Source organism: Gopherus evgoodei, chromosome 11 (assembly GCF_007399415.2).
Source record: "Gopherus evgoodei ecotype Sinaloan lineage chromosome 11, rGopEvg1_v1.p, whole genome shotgun sequence".
Taxonomy (NCBI): Eukaryota; Metazoa; Chordata; order Testudines; family Testudinidae; genus Gopherus; species Gopherus evgoodei.
In genome coordinates, this window is record NC_044332.1 from 62466124 (window position 1) to 62489802 (window position 23679).

Here is a 23679-nt window from a genome sequence, read left to right on the forward strand (position 1 = left end):
ATATTAAAAGTTCTGTGACTTAGTCTATTTGCTATGGCAACATAGCTGAAGCTTACCTGAGTGCTCTTTATTTTATCTTTAGAGAAACTTGAGATCCAGTTGCAAAATATTTTAAAACTTATGCTTTTGCATCACATTGAATATTTATAAAAATTATATTTACTCATCTGTATTTTCTGTTGTTGAAAATCCGAAAAAAATCGTAATTAAGTATTGTTTATAGCAGTTAACAGCAAAAACATTTGGACCAAATAATTGAAAGAAGCTTTCAAAATTGCTTTTTAAAATAAATCCATTTACTTTCTTTAAACACATTAGGGTCGGGGAGACTCATCTGAAATCTCAACACAAGCCCAATTATAACATTTTTATATAAAGCTACATCTGTTTCCTTAGGTCTTAAGATGTAAATAATTTGCTGATTTCCAAATCAGCAATCTGGAAATGACTATTGCTAATCAAATCACCAGTTACTTGAGCCACTCTTTCGTCTGTTCACAGGTGACTTTATTGTTGCCTAATTTCAAATGGTTTAGTGTGTGAATCTGCAGGCTGCAGAGTTCAGTGAGAATTGAGATTTGCATTTTTACTACTGCAAGTTTACCTCCCTCAAAATTATCTTCCTGGCCCTTTGAGTCCCTCCACTGACACCCTGTTCTTAACTGCATCAAATTCATTCCCTCCAAACAATCTGCAAAGCCACTACTGCACACTCCTTCAAATCCCTTCTTAGGAACCAAAATAAACTGTCTACTACAGCTGCAATATACGGCTAGTCTTGTGTGTCCATAACATGCTTGTATTACTGTTTCCCCAAATTCCCTTCTTAACCTTCCCTCTCTCCTGCCATTTGTTTTACGAGCTGCATGTTGTCGTAAACTAAGATTGTAAAATTTTTGGGACAGAAAGTGTCTTAATATATGCCTGTATAGTGCTCAGCACAGTGGAACCCCAGCTTGGCTGTGTCTTCTCTTTATTACTGTAATACAAATAATTCATAACTAACCAATGCTTTGCACAAGTGTGATAGACAAAACTTTGGAACATTTCTCCAATAGTTTCATTCCTTACTAAAAGAGCCACTTATTTAGGTAATAAATTAATCATTATATTAATGATATTAAGGTCAAAGAGTATAGCCTTCTGTATCAAATACTTAATAGGAATAATCTTCCACTGATACTATATCAATACCAGTATCATATTAATAATTTTTAAATTACTCTAGTTTGCTAAGTTTTTAAAATATTTTGCAAGCCTAACATGAGTAGAAATAGAAAAAAGTAAATTAGATTATTCTTTCAGTTTTAATCAACGGTGTTAGGGACACAGGTGCAGATTTTTTTAATGCATTGTTTTTGTTGGTGTCCCTTTAAATATCTCTAGGACAGAAATCAATTTATATTCATTAGATTGTCAGCATATTAAATAATCAATCTGAGCTGTCATTGTTTTAGCTAAAGGGAGTTTAAAAATTGCATTTTAATCCTTAACAAGTATCATGAAACTATCAAACCATGAAGACAGTATCTGGAAACGCTTTTCTCTGTTAGAACATGACTCATACAATTTAAAAAATAGTTAATTTTCTGTCCTCCTAATAAAGTCTACATCACAAAAGCTATTAAAGCAGAAACCATCACTATTTGAATTTTTTGTATAGTCTATAGAACTAATAAAATTGCACCATTTCTTGTATTCTAGGCAGGAGCGGTAAAGGACTATATCAAAATGATGCTTGAGAATGACAAACTTAAGTTTCTGGTTTTTGCTCACCACTTAAGCATGCTCCAAGCTTGTACAGAGGCAGCCATAGAAAACAAGGTAATTTTAAATGCTTTTCACAGAGTTTAAAAATGACCCCTTCGAAAGATTATATTATTAGGCTCCAATCCTGCAAACACTGAGGCACTTGCATAGCTCCTTCAATTCACAGTTATTCATGTGAGTGTTTGTGGGATCAGGGCCACAGTCAGTACTGAAAAGATCGTGGTTGTAGAATAGTTTTGGGAAATAATGTAGACACTTGTATCTGGAACAGTAAATGCCAGATCCCTTACCATTATACTATTGTAGAGTAAGTCCTTTAGGTCATTGCTAAAATAGTGTACTATAATAGCTCACAAAATGGTGATTGGAATTAAAGAGAATATTAATAAATAATCCTCACAGTGAAATAATATGCTTTTCTTCTGTAACACTTTCCATATTAAGATTCCACGTTGCTTTACAAATATTAATAAATGAATTAAACCTCATTGAACTCCCATGTGGTAGATAAGATGATTATCCCTATTTTACAGATAGAAAAGACTGAAACACAGAGGTATTAAGTGATTTGCATATAGTCCTCAGTTAGGAGTAGAACAAAGCTATTCTGTTTCCCAGTTTTTTAATAGTGTCCAAAAAAATATTCCTTTTATGTAAATTATGGGAATCATTATATAAATTTGTCAATATCCTGGTATGTTGTAGGCACGTTACATTCGGATAGATGGAAGTGTTCCTTCAGTAGAAAGAATCCATCTTGTCCATCAGTTTCAGAAGGATCCTGATACTCGTGTGGCCATCCTGAGCATTCAAGCTGCTGGTCAGGTAAGGTTAAAAAAAAAAAGTAGATATTGGACAATGCAATTTGAAGTATAACTGTTCAATGGCGCAATCATAAAATTAACAATCCTGTTTTGCTTGCAACAAGAAGTAAAATGCCTTGACTCACCTTAGAAAAAAACCCAACATATATCTATGAACCATCTGCTGTCCAGGTCACCCAGTATCTGAAGAAGAGCTCTGTGTAAGCTCAAAAGCTTCTCTCTCTCTCTCTCTCTCTCTCTCTCAGCAACAGAAGTTGGTCTAATAAAAGATATTACCTCATCCACCTTGTCTCTTCAGTATCTTACTGCCATTGTAAAAATAGTTTACATTATTTGTAGTAAAAGCAGCAAAGAGTCCTGTGGCACCTTAAAAGCTAACAGATGTATTGGAGCATGAGCTAGCCCTCAGATTATTGTAGTAGTTCCCTTCTGATGTTCAGTCATTCACTGAAATTTACTTGTATGTTCGAAGAGTCACATCTTCTCTGTCTAGCATTTGAATAATCAGTAAATCAACACTGCTTTTACTAATTTTGTTTAGGGTTTAACTTTTACTGCTGCCACTCACATCGTGTTTGCTGAATTATACTGGGACCCTGGACACATGAAGCAAGCAGAAGACCGAGCACATCGAATTGGACAGTGTAGTTCTGTAAATATCCACTACCTTATTGCAAAAGGAACTTTGGATCCTCTTATGTGGGCAATGTTGAATCGCAAGGTATATATTGAAATAAAACTAAGTAATCAACAAAGTGTTTGTGTGTCTGGAATCCACAGTGTTCAAGGATGTTTGCTTTTGAGGATTCTGTAGAGGGGCATTGTCCTAATCTCAGAATATTAAACCAACGAATATATGTACAATTGCAGGGGACCAGAATGACAATTCGTATTCAAAACTAACTTTCCTCATCTCTGCTGTCTTTTCCTAAGAGGCAAAGATAAACCTGTTTTGTTTTTTAAGATGCAAATGGGGAAGAAAAGATCACTGAAGGATTCAGCAGGCTGATGTAGTAGTAGACAAGATAAACATCATAAAACATTTATTTCTGTCTTTCCACCATCAATTGTGAAATTGGGATGGCTTGGATGAAATTGTTTTTGAGACAACTGTTCTTCATCCTGGAAAATATTAACTGAAACTTCTATTAGAAAACTACAGAAATTGAAATTTGGAAAGATGATAATTTTAGAAATATTCACATCAAAATTTGGAAAGAGAGTTAACAGCTAATTGTGATAGCTTAAAAATTCCTTACATATGACAGATTCCAAAGGACTGGAAAGAAGAGATGTAGGAAGGATGCTGCAAGTAACCACTGCTCTCTAAACCTGACTTAATTAAGGGAAAATACTAAAATGGCTAGGACTGCATTGGTTGGTAGTCTTTGTCTGCAAGATAGACATTTGCATTAAGAAAGATTGTACACCAAAATTCTAATGCATTACATGAAAAATTTAGCCCCTTAAGGGAATATTATTGTTATCTATTGGTTGTGTTTGATTTGTATTTTTTTTGTGATGTCAGTGTTGTTCTGGCCTTTATTCAGGGTAAATGGATTAGCTATAGTGTCACTATTGATAAGCACTAGCTGTGCCCACAAAATAAACTCCACTTATATGACTCACCAAAATGAGATGCTACTCACAATAGATTGTCCAAATACTGGCTCCCACTTAGTGGGATTTAAATATGATGATGGGCTCTGCTTGGCTCTTGGACTTGACTCCCTCTTGACTGGGTCGGGTCCGGGGAAAATCAGTGGTGATATCTCTCAAACACCACTTACTTGTGGCATCAAAATCAAGTGCAGTTCACAGTAAATTGTGCAGTTCTGTGGCAGTCACTCTCTTATTTTACAGGAGGAATAGAATAATTCACAATGTTGACATTTAAATTATTGTCAGTGGGCATCTGAATTAACCCCTCACTTAGGTAAATGAGGGCACTTCACACCTATCTGGTCTATTGTTTCAAGCTATTTACAGGCTCAGCTAAGCTTCATTTACTCTTTTCACATTTCTGTGTTTTTCTTTGCAACCATAACAACTAGAGATTTACTTAAAAAAACCACCCCCACCTGGGACTCTAGAGTACAAGATGATAGCTTCAGAGAAGTTCTGGTATGACATATGGACATGTACGAGCTGATGTGCACTATTTTGTCTTTTTTTTTGTCAGAAAGGCTGCTGAACATTCTTAAACCCACAAGTTAATTTCCCCAACACCAACCCAAGAAACCATCTCTTGTTGCTGACATGCTTGTCAGTAACTGCTCAGTCTTTTTCGAAAGAATGACTGAGAAGGTGATGGCTGTTCAATTCCAGGCATATTTGGATACCCAGCATCCTTGATTAGTTTCACTCTGTGTTTGGCCTTCTTTTGAAGCAGAGGCTGCTCATCTCAGATTCATGATTGATTTTCTGCGAGCTTTAGATCAGAATCAGCTGATTATTTTGATCATGCTAGACCTTTCAGTAGCTTTTGATATGACTGATCTATGTGTTGTTTTGGTAACTAATATGTGTTGTTCATATGTCTACAATTGCTTTCCAATATGTCATACCTAGAAAGACATGTGGCTTTTAAAGTTTTACATTGGGATTTACAAAGGCGTCTAAGGAAGCCAGGTACCTGAATCTCATTACAATTCAATGAGAGTTGTGTGCCTAATTCCCTTAGGCTTCTTTGAAAATCCCAACATGAATATTGCCTTGGCTACATTCAAGACCTGCTCCCTGAGCATTGTACAGACGGGTCTCACTATTCAGACAACACCTGCCACTTAAGGATTCCACCACAGCATCTGAAGTCAGCAGTTAACGGTGCTTTTACTTCAATCATTGCTAGGCTATGGAATTTGCTCCCATCTCTTCTTTATTATCTTGTATTTGTTTTTATTCTATTGCCCAGTGCCCTGTGACTTTTGGAATGGGTAAGGCAGATTGTAAAAAGCACTAGCTGTTTCCTGTGGCTGGGAGAGTCAGAGAGCTGACCCCCTTGCAGGCTTCCTCACACTAAGGGTAGGTATTAGCAAGGTGCCTCTCTCAACCCTAGCTATCCCGAGAGGCATCACAAGCATATAAAGGCTTTGTGAAAGGGACATATGTTTTTAAGTTTTGTAGTAACATTAATTGATAAATATTGACTTCCCCCAACTGTCCCACTGCCAAGTCATCATATAGCAATAGATTTGATCTTGGCATCATCTTGGCCGTCTTGATAGAGGATTTGAAGGAGTATCAGATGGTAGCCTTATAGATCTTCAGTCAGTTGTTTAAAACATTTTTTACTTTGAATTACTAAATTGTGTTCTGCACTTTTAAAGTTGCTGAGTTATGTTTGAAAGGGAAGTAACACTTAGTAAACTTGGGCAACTAAATTTACTCCAAAGTGTCAAATGATTAAATCCCTCTGTCTGCAGGCCAAAGTTACAGGCAGCACATTGAATGGTAAGAAGGAGAAATTGCAGGCTGAAGAAGGTGATAAGGAGAAGTGGGATTTCTTGAGTTTTGCTGAAGCCTGGACCCCGAACGAAAGTCTTGAAGAGATCAAGAATGAAGTTTTATTCACTCATGTAAGACAAGATGGATATATATCCTCTTCTATGCTCTTCTTTTCTAAAACAATTCTAATACCTAGTCATTAATTGTGCTTCAAATTAAATGTTAAACTGCCCCTATTTGAAAAGAATGATGTCTGGGAAACAGGCTTGTCCTTCTCTCTTCTCTCTGTTCCCTATCCACTTCTTCCTCTTTTGGTATTGATTTTTTCTTGCTCATTTTGCTGCCATTTCTCCTTTTTAGAATGGATTGATGTGGGACTGTACAGGTACCTATTTTCTTGTCTAGTTTTATTAGGTATGCTGTCTTAGTGAACCAGTGAAATTATTAGACTGTAGAATGACCTCTTGGGGGAAGTAGTAGAAGCACCATCACAAAAGACTTTTAAAACTAGTCTGTGGAAAGTGCTCAAGAATATTCTGTTGAGTCATGTTGTCCATTCCTACCAGTGCAGAACTGTTCACAAGCCTTTTTCTAGCACTGATCTCAAGGAACATTCTGGTGGTTACATGCACTGTTAGTTTATAGCTTAATGCTGAGTAGCATGTTATAATTACAGTTAAAATTGACCAAAGTCTATCTCTACAATAAAGGATCTAGCTCTGTAATCCATTGTGTCCTTTAAATTATTGCAAAATGCTGTTTCATTCATATGTATCTAAAATGCTGCATATTGTATGTTCAGTCTGACTCACTGAATAATGTCATTTAGCATCACTCCAATTTATCTGGGCACTCATAAAAGAGCATGATATTAGGAATGAACATATAGCATCCTACTACAACTAAGACATCTTAAAATTTGCATTTGTTGTTAAAAGCAAACAGATATATTTATTAATTTTATGAACAAAAAAATAATAAATGCAAATAACCTGATTGCCTTCTAAAAATATATAATATGTCTGATATACCATAAACCGGTATATCTTAACTTTCCCAGTGCTAGTTGAAGGGAGATGAAGGAAAAGTAAATCTTCCCAAAGACTGTATTTGATTTAATGAGAAATTTGTATTTAAGAAGAAAAGTTTGAATTTCTCAAACAATAGAAGAAGCTTGTATGTACAGATCAATTGTTTGAGCTTTTTCTAAGATTTCACAATTTTATCATAGCTCCGAGTGAAAATTATATTACTAAAGCATGCAAGCAGCTTTGCTGCCCTGTTAAGCTTTTTGTCTGCTATCATTTGATATTACAAAAAATCCATGTAGCTCAATTACTACAAATATCAAGTTTCTAGAGTATTTAAGATTTTTATGCTGAGTTCTTTTATATGTGAACCATCTACATAACTTTCCTGTTGCTCTTTCTTTCAGTGAGTTATTGGTTGAGAGAGTCTCTTACAAAATGTACAAGCCATTTGTTATGAACAGTTATTCACCTGATAGGAGACTCAATTTTTTTGTGTACCTAATTTGAAACACCTTCAAGATGCCTGTTTCTTAGAGGATGGGTGCACTGCACTTCCTGACAATCAGGTAGGGTGACCAGGTGTCCCAATTTTATAGGGACAGTCCCGATTTTGGGGTCTTTTTCTTATATAGGCTCCTATTACCCCCCTCACACACACCCTTCCTGTCCCGATTTTTCACATTTGCTCTCTGGTCACCCTACAATCAGGTTTCTTGAAGGTGTCTCAAGCTGGGCACCCAGAATCAGCAGTCACCTTTGCAAATCTTGCTCTTTAAATATACTGAAATTACTTCACCTAACACTGAAATGCAGCCACCTCTGCAATGGAGTGTTCAAATCAGGTTTTCATACCAATCAACTGTACAAAAGACTTTAGGACAGGAAGTAAAAACTGCTATATGAAATTGAAACTGGAGTTTAGACTGGCAGAATGTAATTGCCCACATTGACTCTTGCCAGGAAACCAGAGCTAATACATGTACCTTTGTGAAAAGTGCCAAGAGTGTTTTAATAACCAGAAGATGGCATCTCCTGCAGTACAAGGTTGATCAAACAACATGCAGGAACCTTGATCAATTCAATCAGTGGGTCTCAACCTGCAGCCCATGGAACACTTGCAGCCCAATTAGCACAAATCTGTGGCCCATGTAACATCTTCAGGACCATACAAGTAGTGTATATATTGTATGGATGCGGCCCAAATAACACAGAGAGAGCTGCGTGCGGCCCACAATGGTAAATAGGTTGAGAACCACTGATTCAGAGGAAAGAGTTTCCTCCTGCTGAATCACCAACACAACTTATTGCAGCCCCCATTACTTGGTAGAACTCCAGATACTGTCTAAGTCCAACCCTTCTTGGCATATGAATTGTGATATGTTCATAGCTCAAGGTGGTGCATCTGCAAGCCAAGAAAATAACTTTTTTAATATAGTAAATAGCAGTGGGCACGTGACTACTGTAAAAATATAATGATCATAGGATAATGTGAAAAGGGAAACTATCCTGAAGAGTAGCTGTGCTTTATGGAAAACTTTAAAAAATGTTGTCTACCAACACCAGTTTGATATGTTATATTTCTCTACATTTCTCTTACTCTGGCCTTCAGTGTGATACACTTGTTCTTGAAAAAGAGATATTTTTTGTCTGATAATTCCAAATGAACCTAAAATATAATCCTCTTTTTGACATCACAGACAGTTGTTCTGGAAATGACCCAAGACCTATACTCTCACAAATGTCCTTAATTATACTGGCAGGAAGATACCTGCAGGAATTAGAATGAAACTCCATATAAGTGTTATTTATTATTACAATATATAAACAGAATTGTTTTCAAAGCTCAGTATATTTGCAAAATAGCCAAAATTCCTCAAGGCATCAGTACTCAACAAGTGGTTTATTCACTGTCTAGTTGTTATTTATTTAATATATAAATAATCACTCGCTTCTGGATTGCCCAGAATAATCCAGATAGCTGAAGTTGGGTCATTTCATTTAATAAACTTGCATTATATCCCTTCCTGTTGTTCAGTCTTTAAACTGTTAACTAACTAGTTGTTATGATATCACTCTGAGTGTTTTTCAGACTATCAACAAATGTCCTTCAGAATCGAGACATTTAAACTTGTTACCAAACATAGACCAAAGTACGGGGCTCTTTGTCCTGAATGTGCTCCAGTGTTACACTTGAGGCTTTTATAACTTTAGCTACAAATTTTTGTAAACTCCATGTCCAACTGATTTTTGCTAGCCAGTCAGTATTTAAAAAAAACTAGTGATTTAGCTCAGGACAACAAAAATGCAACACTATTTCAGTTCTAGTTGCCCTGTTTAATAATGTTTGCCAAAGAGCGTAGGGAGAGGGTGATTTTCATATTCATGTTTTGAATTTTCATTTATGGCATCACTAGTGTTAATTCTTCTAGGTCATTTTTGATTCTTCAGGTTTTCATCAGCTATGATGTAATTCAAGCTTCTCTTCATTTAGCTACTTATAACTGAATAACATATTTCTCAGTGACTCACTTCAGCATGCAGTGCTTTTTATTTCCTTTTCTCTGAGATTCATTTATTTTGAAGTTTAGGATTGATGTTATAAAGTATTAATGAGCTCCTTGCAGAGTTTTCAGTTGAGATAGGGGTTCTGCTTTGATCAGTGCTTGTTATTGCTTGCTGCTATTCTGTCTAATATCTGTTGTAGTTTTGTCAGTTGTGCTAGACTTCTTTCTTCTCTGTTCTATTTCTTTCATTTTGTGTTTAGTCCTGACAATAACACAAAGATTGAACAGCCCTAAAAGACAATTTAACCACTGTTTTTTTTTCTTTGAAAGAGCATTTTTAAAAGTTGTATCCTGTCCGCTGGTCTATACCATAGAGCAGGGGTAGGCAACCTATGACACGCATGTCAAAGGCAGCACGTGAGCTGATTTTCAGTGGCACTCTCACTGCCCGGATCCTGGCCACTGGTCCGGGAGATTTTGCATTTTAATGTAATTTTAAATGAAGCTTCTTAAACATTTAAAAAACCTTATTTACTTTACATACAACAATAGTTTAGGTATATAGTATAGGCTTATAGAAAGAGACCTAAAAACGTTAAAATGTATTATTGGCACGCAAAACTTTAAATTAGGGTGAATAAATGAAGACTTGGCACACCACTTCTGAAAGGTCGCCGACCCCTGCCATAGAGCAATACTACTATCCAACCCAAATTATATTATGGATTTTGGCTACCACCTTCAAACTTGACCATGTTTATTTTCATTCTAGTAGATTTAAGGGTCTTAAATGGTACCTATTTTTGGTTCCTTTGGTAAAGTTTGATCATGAAGCCATAGACCAATTTATAAAACAATGATCTAGGCCAATATCAAAGAGATTTGTCCACGTACTTCCCAGGAAGTCTTGCTCGTTTACATCTGCTTTTGAATCAATAGACTTCTTGGGCAGAGCTTGGTCAGGGCTAGATATCAGAAAATTTACTTGATATATGTCTGGTAGCTGATGTGTGGCCTCAGAGAGGAACCTTGTACTTTCTGTGCTTTATTGCTTCAGGCAGCAGCAGCGCCTGGGTTACTTGTAAGTTCAAGTTAAGCACCATGATCAGAATATTACTCATGATGTTATTATCCTGGTTCTTCATTCATCATTGTCTTATGCAGCTGTCAGGGTGTCAGTTGATGCCATTGCATCTCCTTGATCTGTAACCTCTCTTACTGAGGCTATACTTGCACTATATCATTTTATAGTGCAAAAACTGGCCTTGAGATGTTATCTGGCTCAGTCTAAGTTTATCACTCTGTGTCTTCAACAGCAAGTTGCCTCAAGTAATACAGCTATAGTTTCTGAAACCCAGTACATGCCATGTGGATCCATACAGACTAATAAGATTCTGTCTCTGGTATAATCATTCATTGCTGTCCCTCTTCAGAATGCACTCCAGCATGAAAAAAGTGTATTTACAGATCGGGGGTGGGAGGGAGAGATTTTAAATCAGTGGTATATAAGCAATTTTCACTGCACATTTAGTTTGATAAAAATGTTTTGAGATACTAGTTTCGATGGTTCAGGATTTTAGATAGTGTTTATGATTATAAAGAGTTTTGTCAAAATAAACCTCAAACAAGTAAATACACTTGATCTGACTTTCAGAAGTCCTGAGCACTGCTTATGGGTACCAGATGACTCTCGGTACTGAGACTCCAGTGTCTGGATTACCATTGCTTCCTGGTACCTCAAACGTCTCATCCTTTTTCTACTAGGGCCTCCCCGTTGGAGTACATTGAGGAGGATGAAGGAAACATTTGATCAGTCTCCCCTTTACTAGTGCGGGATTCCCCTCCACATCCATACAGGAAGCCATACTTCAGCAAGGATCCTCATCCATGATAGGGATGATGGGATCAGCCCTGAGTGTCACCATCTCTTCCATATTGCCCCCCCCCCCCAATTGCTATACTGGGATCTTTGGGCAGCATATTGGCAACAATTTGCAGGACCTCCAGCTCCATTGCACTGAGAGGCAAGTGTGACACAGTCTGCTCTACCAAACCCCCAACACAAGGATACCTTGAAGAATAGGAGTCTAGGGTGGTTAAGGAGGCCACCCCTCAAACTCTTATTTCATCCTCATCTTCAGACAAGGCAGTCATGGCCATCAGTGACCAACAATTTTTGCCCATTCCTGGACTGCATGAAGAGGGTGGCTGACACCCTTCAGTTACCTCTTGAGGAGGTTAAAGATTCTCAAAAGTTCCTGGACATTCTGCAGTGGAGAAACTGCTTGGGAGTCACTTGAAGTGATGCACCCATAGGGACACTATTCAAGGAAGAAGAAGAGGATAGTCACCGAGTTCAGTAACTGTGGTTCTTCTTCAAGTGATGGTCCCTATTGTATTCCACTGAGGATTATGCACGTGTACCATGTGCCCGGAGCCGGGATCTTTTCAAAGTAATGTTGCTCAGCAGTAAACACATGCACTCTTATATTGCCTTGTGATTTTTCCAAGGTGATAAAGGGTAGGGTGGACTGTCCATGTCTCCAGTTCCTTTTCACTGCCACATTTTCAGAGAAGGAACTGAGGATGGTTTGCGCACACGGCCCTATATACCCATCAGTATGTGACATGAGATTGTATAGCGCACATGCATGGGCTGAATGGATGCTGCTAACATAAAATCTCCAATTAAGGGCTCGTGAAGCACATGCACACCTGAAGTGGAGCACCCATAGGAACACAGCTCGCAAAGACCCACAGATACTGCACATGATGAGAGACCTTTTCATGGGTTCGTATGTTGTTTTTCAGGTGAAATGACCCATCATTAGCTTTGATGGCTTCCACCCTGATCAAAAATGCCTTTCATCTTAGAGGTACATTTCTCGAGACCTTGAATTGAGCTACTTTTACCACCTGTCAAAGGGTGATGCTGGCCTCCTCAGTAGAAGGATTGTCCAGTATTTAGAATGCTGTCTTGGAACTTGGGAGACTGGGGTTCAGTTCCTAGCTCTACCACAGACTTCCTGTGTGACCATACGTATTTAGTCTCTCTCTGCCTCATCTCCCATCTACAAAGTAGGGATACTAGTGCTTCCTTACATCACAGGGGTATGGTGATAATAGAATCATAGAAATGTAGGTCTGGAAGGGACCTCAACACATCATCGGGTTCAGTCCCCTGCACTTAGGTAAATCTAAACTATTCTTGACAGGTGTTTGTCCGGCCTATTCTTAAAAACCTCCAATGACAGGGATTCCACAACCTTCCTTGGAAGCCTATTTCAGAACTTAATTATCCTTATAGTTAGAAAGCTTTTCCTAATGTCTAACCTCAATTTGCCGTGCTGCAAATTAAACCCATTATTTCTTGTCCGTACCTTGAGTGGACATGGAGAACAATTGATGACTGCTCTCTATAAAACAGTTAACATATTTGAAGACTGTTATCACATGCCCCCTCTGATTTCTTTTCTTAGGACTAAATATGCCCAGTTTGTTTAAACTTTCATCATAGGTAGGTTATCTAAACCTTTTATCATTTCTGCTGCTTTCCTCCGAACTCTCCAATTTGTCCACATCTTTCCTAAAGAGTGGCATCCAGAAATGGACACAGTACTTCAGGTGAGCCCTTACCTGTGCTGCGTAGCACAGGACAGTTAGTTCCTATGTCTTACGTACAACACTCCTGTTACTACACCCAGGAATGACATGAAGTCTTTTTCACAACTGCATCACATTGTTCAATTTGTGATCACCTATAATTCACAGATCCTTTTAAGCAATACTACCACTAGCTAGTTATTCCTGATTTTGTAGTTATGCATTTAATTTTTCCTTCCTAAGGGTAGTACATTGCACTTATCTCTACTGAATTTCATCTTGTTGATTTCAGACCAATTCATAGAATCATAGGACTGGAAGGGACCTTGAGAGGTCTAGTCCAGTCCCCTGCACTCATAACAGGACTATTATCTAGACCATCCCAGACAGCTGTTTGCCCTACCTGCTCTTAAAAATCTCTAATGATAGAGATTCCACAACCTACCTAGGCAGTTTATTCCAGTGCTCAACTACCCTGACAGGTAGGATGTTTTTCCTAATGTCCAAGTTAAACCACCCTTGCTGCAATTTAAGCCCATTGCTTGTCCTAGCCTGAGAGGTTAAGGAGAACAATTTTTCTCCCTCCTACTTGTAAAAACTTCTTTATGTACTTGAAAACCATTATCATGTCCTCTCTGTCTTCTCTTCTCCTAAACATAGTTTTTTCAGTCTTCCCTCATAGGTCATGTTTTCCAGACCTTTAATCATTTTTGTTGCTCTTCTTTGGACTTTCTCCAATTTGTCCATATCTTTCCTGAACTGTGGTGGCCAGAACTGGACACAATACTCCAGTTGAGGCTTAATGAGCGGATAAATTACCTTTTTTTTTTTTTCCTTCAGTAGTTACACTGTTGACTCATATTTAACTTGTGATCCACTGTGTCTCCCAGATCCTTTTCTGCAGTACTCCTTCCTAGGCACTCATTTCCTATTTTGTATTTGTGCATTGTATTTGTGATTGTTCCTTCCTAAGTGGAGTACTTTGCATTTGTCCTTATTGAATTGCATCCTATTTACTTCAGACCATTTTTCCAATTTGTCCAGATCATTTTGAATTTTAATCGTATCCTCCAAAACACTTGCAACCTAAATTCCCTCTAAGCTGCCGGCTACACAGCAGCTTATCAAGGGCCGCACAGGCACACAGCCAGAAGGGCCTGTACTGGAGAAATACCTCTCTCTCCACCACAGCCCTGGGCAACATGCTCCCCAAACTCCTCATCCCCGGCCCCACCTCAGAGCCTTCCACCCCCACCCTCACCCCCCGGAGCCCTCGTCCTCTGCACCCAACCCTCTGCCCTAGCCTTGAGCCTCTTCCCAAACTCCAAACCCTTTGGCCCCACCCCCACCCCCACCCCTGCCACAAATCACCTTCATGTTGGTACACATAACAAAATTCATTCCGCACATGGATGTAAAAAATTAATGGGAACATTGCTTGCAACCCCTCCCAGCTTGGTATTGTCCGCAAACTTTATAAGTGTACTCTCTATGCCGTTATCTAAATCATTGGTGAAGATATTGAACAGAACCGGACCCAGAACTGCAGAACCCCATTTGATGTGCCCTTCCAGCTTGACTGTGAACCACTGATAAGTACTCTGGCAATGGGTTTCCAACCAGTTATGCACCCATCTGATAGTAGCTCCATATAGGTTGTATTTCCTTAGTTTGTTTATGAGAATGTCATGCGAGACAGTATCAAGCATTACTAAAGTCAAGATATACTATTCCTGCCACTTCCTGCCTATCCACAAGGTTTGTTACCTTGTCAAAGAAAGCTATTAGGTTGGTTTGACACCATTTGTTCTTGATAAATCCATGCTGATTGTTACTTAGCCTAAACCTTATTATCATAGAATCATAGAATATCAGTGTTGGAAGGGGCCTCGGGAGGTCATCTAGTTCATCCCCCTGCTCAAAACAGGACCAATCCCCAACTAAATCAGAAATCTTCTCTTTTCCAGTGCTCTGGAATCTCTCCCATCTTTCGTGACTTTTCAGAGATAATCGCTAATGATTCTGATATCTCCTCAGTCAGCTCCTTGAGTATTCTGGGGTGTATTTCATTAGGCCCTGAAGACAGCTAACTTGTCTAAATTTTAACTTGTTTTTTCATTATTTTATCCTCATATCCTATCTCATTTTCACTGGCATTCACTACTAATCCAATTGCTACTAATCTTTTTGGTGAAAACTGAAACAAAAATAACGAGGAGTCCTTGTGGCACCTTAGAGACTAACACATTTATTTGGGCATAAGCTTTCGTGGGCTAAAACTCACTTCATCAGATGTATGAAGTGGAAAATACAGTAGGCAGGTATAAATACAACTCCCGTCTTTTCATGTGCTGTGTATTTATACTGCCTACTGTATTTTCCACTTCATGCCTCTGATGAATGGATCTTAGCCCATGAAAGCTTATGCCCAAATAAATGTGTTAGTCTCTAAGGTGCCACAAGGACTCCTCATTGTTTTTGCTGATACAGACTAACATGGCTACCCCCTGAAACCTGAAACAAAAATGTCATTTAGCTCTTCTGCCATTTCCACTTTTTCTGTTGTTATTCATGACTGAATAGTACCAAACCCAGGACTGACCCCTGTTGACCTCACCAAAAAATGTCCTCCCATTTAAACAGTGATCCATTGGTAATAACTCTTGAGTATAATTTTTCAGCCAGTTGTGCACCCACCTTATTATAATTTCATCTGGATCACGTTTCCCTGTTTTGCTAATGAGACTGTCATGTGGGACTGTGTCAAAAGCTTTACTAAAATCAAGATATATCCCAGCCACAAGGCCAGTCATGATTGAGAAGTGCTCAGATGCTATAGTAAGAAGGGCCATGTAAGTACTTAAGATAAATAGACATTAAGGTCAATGAAACTTTTGCCATTTATTTCATGGAGCCAAAATTTCACCCAAAATAATTCCCTATCGTTCTGTAAAACAGAAGATGAGCTTTCCAACTGATACAATTACAGCACTGATTTAAATGTTTGTTCATCATTTTATGTCCTTAGTGTTGCCAATATGTAATAATTCACTGGATGGAGTATTAATTTCATTTCAAATGAATGTGAATACACTGTAGGTATTAGTGCTCCCTTGGAGTATAAAAATTGCAATAGTTTTTAATATGTTAATATTTTAACCCAAACTGTTTGAGTCAGCAAGCTATTTGAAAATGACATTGCTTAGGAAGAACTAGTACTTAAGGAAAGAGAACAGCTTTTAATTCTTTCCAAATGTTAACTCTTTACAGCTTGACTGTACAAATTAATTTAATAAATAATGGATTTAGTTTAAACCATGACAGTTTCAAAATACAGATAAGGATTATCTCCATTTTGTAAAGGGAGAAGCTGAGGTACAGAGAGGATATGTGATTTACCCAGACTCACACAGAGAATCACTATGAGAGTTGGGATTAGAATGCAGGTCTCCTGACTTTCAGTTTTGACTTTATAAACACTGCCTCTCTTACTTCAGAGATTTACATCTTATGTTGTTCAGTTAATGGATGAGGAAAGGAATCTGATTATTCTCCGACATTTTTCGTACTGCTTTTCACCATGGAAGGGTATACGATATACTATCACAGTAATTACACTGTCATGGTTGAGTTTTTAAAAGTATTACTATGTTAAAAGAAAAAAAAAATCAATAAGATGTTCAGCCAATCTATTGTGATACAAAAACTCCCTTCCTAGTACACATATAGCATTTAGCCTATAGTAATTAATTATTTGAAGTTTACAAATGGAGACATGAAATTCAAAATACCTAGTAAATCCTGGACATTATTTGGCTTGATGAGAAGTCACACTGTTACCTGTAAGGCCTTGTCATCAATAGAGGAGAAAAAGTTTTAACATGTATTAACTAATGAGTTGAAATACAATGTAAAAATATTAGAGTTTCTCTAGGGAACCTGCTAACATTTGTTAAAACTGCAACTTGTCTACACTAGCATTTTGACATATGTTAAAAGTATGATTTTTTTCCTAGTGCTAGACATGTCCTAAAAGCTAGACCCTACAGTACAAAACCTCAAGGAAACTGGGAATTTGGCTGCTTTTGTAGTTGTGTTAGCTTATTACATCAGTAAACATCCAGTACGTATATACAGAATTCTAAAACGATAGTAAATCTCTCTCATTCTGTTGTATATTATTTTTTTTAAAGTACCACACTAACAATTCTGTACATTTGTGCTATGCTTATGCTGATTTAAAATTTTGACTGGAATATTAAAAATTATCATAGTTGAGAAATAGCATTACATTACTTTTAAATTGAGTTTAAATAACTAAAAGAGAGTGTCTGTCCTTTTCTATCTACTAATTAAAAATTTTAAAAAATACCTCAAATTAGAAAGACAAAAGACCCATAATTGAGGGGGGGGGAGTTACAACTTTAAACATGTGGACTATATCTACTGGAGGAATTTTGGATCTGTAGGTTTGGTAATGTTTGTTTCTCTTTCCTAGTTTGAAAAAGAAAAACAACATGACATTCGTGCCTTCTTTTCACCAAAACCATCTACTGAGAAAAAACGCAAAACTGATTCTTGGGATAAATCACTGAACTTTACTTTAGGAGATTCTAAAGTCATACCAGCAAAGGACATAGAGGAGGGCAGCAGGCATTTGGATGCCAGAGAAATAATTGATGTGGATGCAGTTTGTTATGAAAATAGTTGTGAGCCTGAAGCTAAAAGACCAAGAGCTATAAGTACACCCACCCAAAGCAGCTGTAGTAAGAAAAAGAGAAAAACTTTGCCTGGAAAAACAAACTCTTTGTTTACCAAAGAAACTGATAATGAGTTTTCTGGTGACTCTCTGTCTAATTCAAGGAAAAAATCACTTTTAGCCAAAGCCTGGTGTTGTAGTCTTTGCACTTACACTAATAATTTGTTATTACCTTATTGTGAAATCTGCGAATGTCCTCGTGGCAGTGATGGTAAGTAATCCATGCATCACATTGTAACTGAATAGGCATATTCCTATGTTGTTTTGCTTCAAAGATTATAGTGTTTTTGTACTAGAATACATGAGTATTTGCAAATTAAGACAAAATATGAAGAATAAAATCATCACATGAGATGAAATTTTTGAAATTGTCTCCTAATTTTGGTCAGGAATTTATTTCCGAAAGTCCTGTGGTATGACATTAATTTATCAAAAATGGATACCTGATTAAAGTCAGTAGGATGTAAATTCAATGAGCAGCAGCAGAAATTGTTTCCATGGCAGCAAGCATGCCCTACAGTCAGAGCCCTGCTGCTTTCTTTCCCTTCAGAGGATTTATCATTATCAACAAGCCAATGAAATTATAGATTTTTTCCTATCTTTTCACAGCCAAATGATGCAGTGTAGATGCTCTACTTAGTTTAACAAGTATGTAATTGTCACGAGCTAACATTTAAGACATAAAAAGTTTTTAAATTTTTAAATATTTAAATTTCTCCCCTCAAAGAGTAAAATTTGGAATGTCCATAGTAAGTTTGTGTTTCAAAATAGCCTAAAGATTGTTATAAAGTCCTAACTATCTGTCTCCATGGTATAAACATTTTGGTATTACTGTCATCTTGATTGTTTGTGGAGAAAAGATGAGTAGGCATTTTTTAAAAATCTGTTTAAACACAAATAATAAGAGCTATTAGCCTTTTATATTTTCTTTTTGAAATAGCATAATCAACTAAAGGACATATTTTAAACTTCACATTTCATAAGCAAAACAGAAAATTACCCTTAGGAAATGCACAATGTACATACTTTATTCACCATGATATCTAATGTTTTGAAATTAAGTTGAATGTATAACATACTGCTTGTACCTTTTTAATACTATTAGGATGTGAGAGGATCATATTAATTTGCTCCAGGGACCTGAGTTAGTGGACTTGCTTCAGTTCTTGGGTGACAAATAGCCATAAAATAAAAGCTACCACCACAGTTGGTAGCATTGTTGACCGTTTCAGTAGTGAATACTCTGTTTAACTCACTGGCTGACACACATCAGTAAGCAGTGTCTGTGTAATATCTATTCCATAGAGGACTTTTGTTTCCAATGTCATCAACATGGCTCATTTCATAGTCACTAAAATTCTCTTAAGAAAAAGAATAGAAACAAATATATTTATATTGGTTCTAACTGATTTCAGAGACATTAAGCTCTAGTTTCTAAAATAATATAGATTTGCTGTGGGGTGGAGAGAGAATAAGCAACTGATCTATACATTTTCCTCAGATGAATAATAAATACTGTATCAGCTGAACTTTAAAAATTGTATTGAAATGTATTAACATTAGTATTGTTCAACATTAGGAATAATATGCTGAATAATATATAATTTTCAACATCATGCAATTTGAAATATTTTTAATATTGAAGTTTAAATTTAAACATTACAGTTTTCAGGTGTTTCATTGTTTACAATTATTTGTTAATATTTCAGCATCTAAAATTAATTTCATTTCATTTATGGCACAGCTGTTATTTCAGAATTAACTACTGGATTATTATAACCAAAATACATTTTAGGATACTTTGTTTCAAATATAAATTAATATTACTGTCTAATATTTATCTTATTTATTTAACTATTTTTATAGAAGCAAAGTAAAATTGATCACTTTCCTATTTCTTTAACTATAGATAAAAAGAATACAAATCAAATGAATGATCCTCCCTTTACTCTGAGTGAAGGAGAAAATGCACCACAGGACTCTAGAAAAATCAAAGGTATAGCAGTATGCAATGCAGACAATGAGAGAAAGGACTTAGTACAAACAGCGACTGAATCATCTGATGAAATTGGGGGACAAGTAGCTAATGCCGTTGAAAATGGATCTGAAGAATTTAAGCAAAAGCCTCAAGAAGGTAAAGAAAAATAGGATTCCTAGTTGAGCCAATCTGCCATAGCAGTTATGCAAAATTGCATTAAACCTAAACACTGGGATGCAGATTCATTTGGAAACCACATATCTGAAACACAAAAAAGCTGACACCTGCAGAATGACCAATGGGTTTCTGTGTTTTCACCATAATACAGCCAGATGAATTGTCAGGTGGGCTGAACCCAACATTCTCATCCAACTGTGGCAGAACCACAGATATACATAGTATTGTTCACAGTTTGCTTTTGGGTTGCATGACAAGTATGCCCTGTGAGCAGCTGCCAATTAGCAGGTTGTTGATCCATGTACACTGTGTCATTTTATTGAACTTTATGGCTGCAGATACTAGCCTGTGGTTAAATTGTACACAACATAGATACATGTTAATGTTTCATGAGAAACACGTATGGGGTAAAAATACAAAGGTCCTTTTAATATCCCTCTTTTTTTCTTTAATTTTCTCCTTCCCATCTTTCCTATAGGTTTCTTCTACTTTGTGGCTTCATTTGTGCGCGGCAGAATACAGTGAATTTTGCAGTGCGCATCCTAGTTGTCCGTTGGCCTGCTAGTACAGATCATATTGAGCTGTTAGATACAGAATTTCTGTGATATGTAGAATGCCTGGTATTCATGTTCATTCTTATGGATACGATTTTTGTCACTGTAAAATTATGCATATTCTTATTCATTCTCATTCAGTTTGTTCAGCAACACCCAGAATGTGTCTAACTTTTTTAAACTTAAGTAAAAGATGTTTCCACGTATTCATGTAACAACTATAACACCTTCTTGTAAGCACACCATCACAGGGTGCTTTACTCGTCACGAGTGGCATCGCTTTCTGGCGACTCTGGGGATTAGTTCTGCGTCCCGTTTCTGGTCTTCCACCATGCAGCTTTCCTCCTATTCACTGAATCATACTATGGTTGCTTCCGGACTTAGCCCTCTGGCCAGGTCACTCTGTGATTTCCCTTTCCAGGGGGAGATTTTCCAAGTCTCCCTGCACAAGCAGCATCAGACAGTCCTCTCATCCACTGCCCTGATTGTGTCACTCCTGCAGTGAATCAGGTAGTCATCTTATTCACTGTTCCCAGCAATGCCATTCTGTAGTGGATGGCAGGGAAGCCCAGGCCTACCCTCTACTCTGGGTTCCAGTCCCGAGCCCTGTAGCGAGCAGTTAAGGTATGGATTTTCACCAACCCTATTGCTGTCTTCCCTGAACTACTTGGAGTGTACAGACTTTTATCTTGGAGTGGTTTGAATTAGGTAAGGATAGAGGTATGATGTGTTGCTGTGATACTTTAAATACAGATTTGTAATGAAATATTATTTATATAAGAATAGTATTCAGGCACTCCAGTCAGAATTGAGGCCCTCTTGGGGTAGGTCTGATACAAACACATACAAAAATACTGTCCCTGCACCCAAGACCTTACAACCTAAGGATAAAAAATACAATATTAAAAAGGATGTCACATGCTTGAACAGACAAAACAGAGGTAGTAGTTTGTGTATATTATACCATTAGAAACATCATTAGAGAAAAGTTTATTAGAAAGATATTGCTTAAGTTGTTAGAACCTTGTCTACGTTTTAATTCTAAGTTCCAAACTAAATATCAAATACTTTTTTGTAGCTTCTCCCAAGGACACCATTTTAGATGCAAAGCAAAGCCTAATATGCATTGAAAGAGCAATGTAAGGCTCTCATCTTATGACTTTTAGATCTAGTTAACCTTTTTCTGTGGCTAGTGTGCTCATTTTCCATTTTTGCTCCAAGTAATAAAGATTAGATTAAAAAAAACAAAATTTTTTCTTATTTTTATAGGACATGTTGATAATTCAGATTCTTTTCCAGTGTATGATGTGCTGAACTTCTGTGCAAGTAGGAATACTGATAGAATTCACCTCTATACAAAGGTAAGTATTACAATGCACTCAATCTGTACAGGTTTCACATAGTATGCCTATTATAGGGCAACATTTTACTTTATAATAATGAAAGGTTTACAATGCATGTATTTATATATTAATTTTCTTGTTTCATACCAAAGCTTTCTTTTTTATTAACTGAGATGTACAAAAATTAGGCAATTTATCTCCTAGTTCTTTTCCACCAAGGTATTAATAATAGTTCACTAGACAAGATAACTTTTCTCCTAGCTTACAAACAAATACAAATGTTTTCTCAATAGATATATTTTAAAAGGCTGATAAATTGGGTTATCTACTGAGGTACAAATGTTAGTGGTTTATGAGGTTTCTTTGCTGCAAAATAGGAGTTTCGTAACATTTAGTTGTTAGTGTGGTAGATTTTTTCCTCTCCTGGTTATAAAAGTCTTGCCTTTTCAATTATTGGAAAAATGAGTTGAAGAAAGAGATAATCATTGTCATCTTGTTAAGGTGCTTTTACAGGGCCTTATCCAAAATTAAAATCAAAGGGAGTCTCTCTGTTGACATATGTAGGCTCTGAGTCAGGGTCTTGAAAATGGTGCTTTAATCTAGAAGACAATAGAGTGCAACATAACAACAGATGTTTTCTGTTAAAGTACTATCAGATAACTTTTGATTTCTTGCTCATGTCCTTTCCATGTCAGATGTGCACACGCCATGTGCACTGTTGTCAGAGAGTTTTCTCCCAGCAGTATCCGTAGGGCCAGCTCTATTGCCCCTTGGAGGCCTGCACATATGCGCCAATATAAGGGGCTCTGTTGGCTCTGCACCCTATCAGTTCCTTCTTAGCACCATGGCGGTTGCTGGAATGCTCTTTCTCTTGCTTCGGCAAGCCTTCTCCCAGTGAACTCCTTCTGAACTCTCGTTGCATATAGTTAATCGTTTTTAGTAGCTTAAGTCGTTTTTTTAGAGTTAGTTGTTAGTCCCCGTAAGGGACTTTGTTCCTGGAATGCAGCCTGCCCCGATCCCAAGTTTCAAGCCTTGTGCCGCTTGCAGAAAGCCTATGCCTGTGAGTGATTCTCACTCCAGGTGTTTAAAATGCTTGTGGGAAACTCATGTAAAAGATGAATGTCAGATCTGAGGGATTTCAGACCCCGCACGCAAATGACAGGGACATCAGACTGAAAGCCCTCCTTATGGAAAGCCGGGCTGAGATCGGCCTCCAAGCCAGGCAGATGGGACTCGGCATCGAGCATCTCCACCTCCGTGTGTAGTGCTCCACCAGCACCAGGTCCCTTGCGGTACCACTCAACCTCTCCAGTACAGGCAAAGTGGCACAGAGAGAGGCACTCCCCTATGCCTCAAGAGGACCAGAGAAGCCTTGGGGGTGAGATGTGACCCATGTCAGCCCACTCGCTATCCCCTCAAAGGCATATGGCTGGGGAACTTACAGATCCCTGCCGAGGGATCCCCCGAGTATGCTGGGTGTCAGCAGAGGCATGTAGCACATGTGGGCACTGTTCACGCCCAAAGCCTTTCAGGCTGCCAAAGACGTAATGGCCCTTTGAATCCTGCCCAGGCCTAGGGATTGGCAGCCTGTGGCAGGGGAGCCACCTAAGGCCGTTGTTTCAAGAGGGAAACCTGAGTTTGGGCCCCCTTGGTGGTCCCCAGCCCGCCACCAGTCTCTGTCTCTGACCA

At 37.6% G+C, this 23679-nt stretch overlaps 1 protein-coding gene across 3 annotated transcripts in view; it reads left to right on the forward strand.

The window, feature by feature from the left end:
- The window catches only part of ZRANB3 (zinc finger RANBP2-type containing 3), a 117691-nt gene that overhangs the window by 73023 nt on the left and 20989 nt on the right, over positions 1 to 23679 (forward strand). For all 3 annotated transcript variants that reach the window (XM_030579986.1, XM_030579985.1, XM_030579987.1), the window contains 7 exons: positions 1705 to 1824; positions 2476 to 2595; positions 3136 to 3315; positions 6020 to 6172; positions 17678 to 18149; positions 19848 to 20072; positions 21917 to 22008. In XM_030579986.1, the coding sequence (XP_030435846.1) occupies positions 1705 to 1824; positions 2476 to 2595; positions 3136 to 3315; positions 6020 to 6172; positions 17678 to 18149; positions 19848 to 20072; positions 21917 to 22008 (1362 nt within the window). The remainder of the gene's footprint in view (positions 1 to 1704; positions 1825 to 2475; positions 2596 to 3135; positions 3316 to 6019; positions 6173 to 17677; positions 18150 to 19847; positions 20073 to 21916; positions 22009 to 23679) is intronic.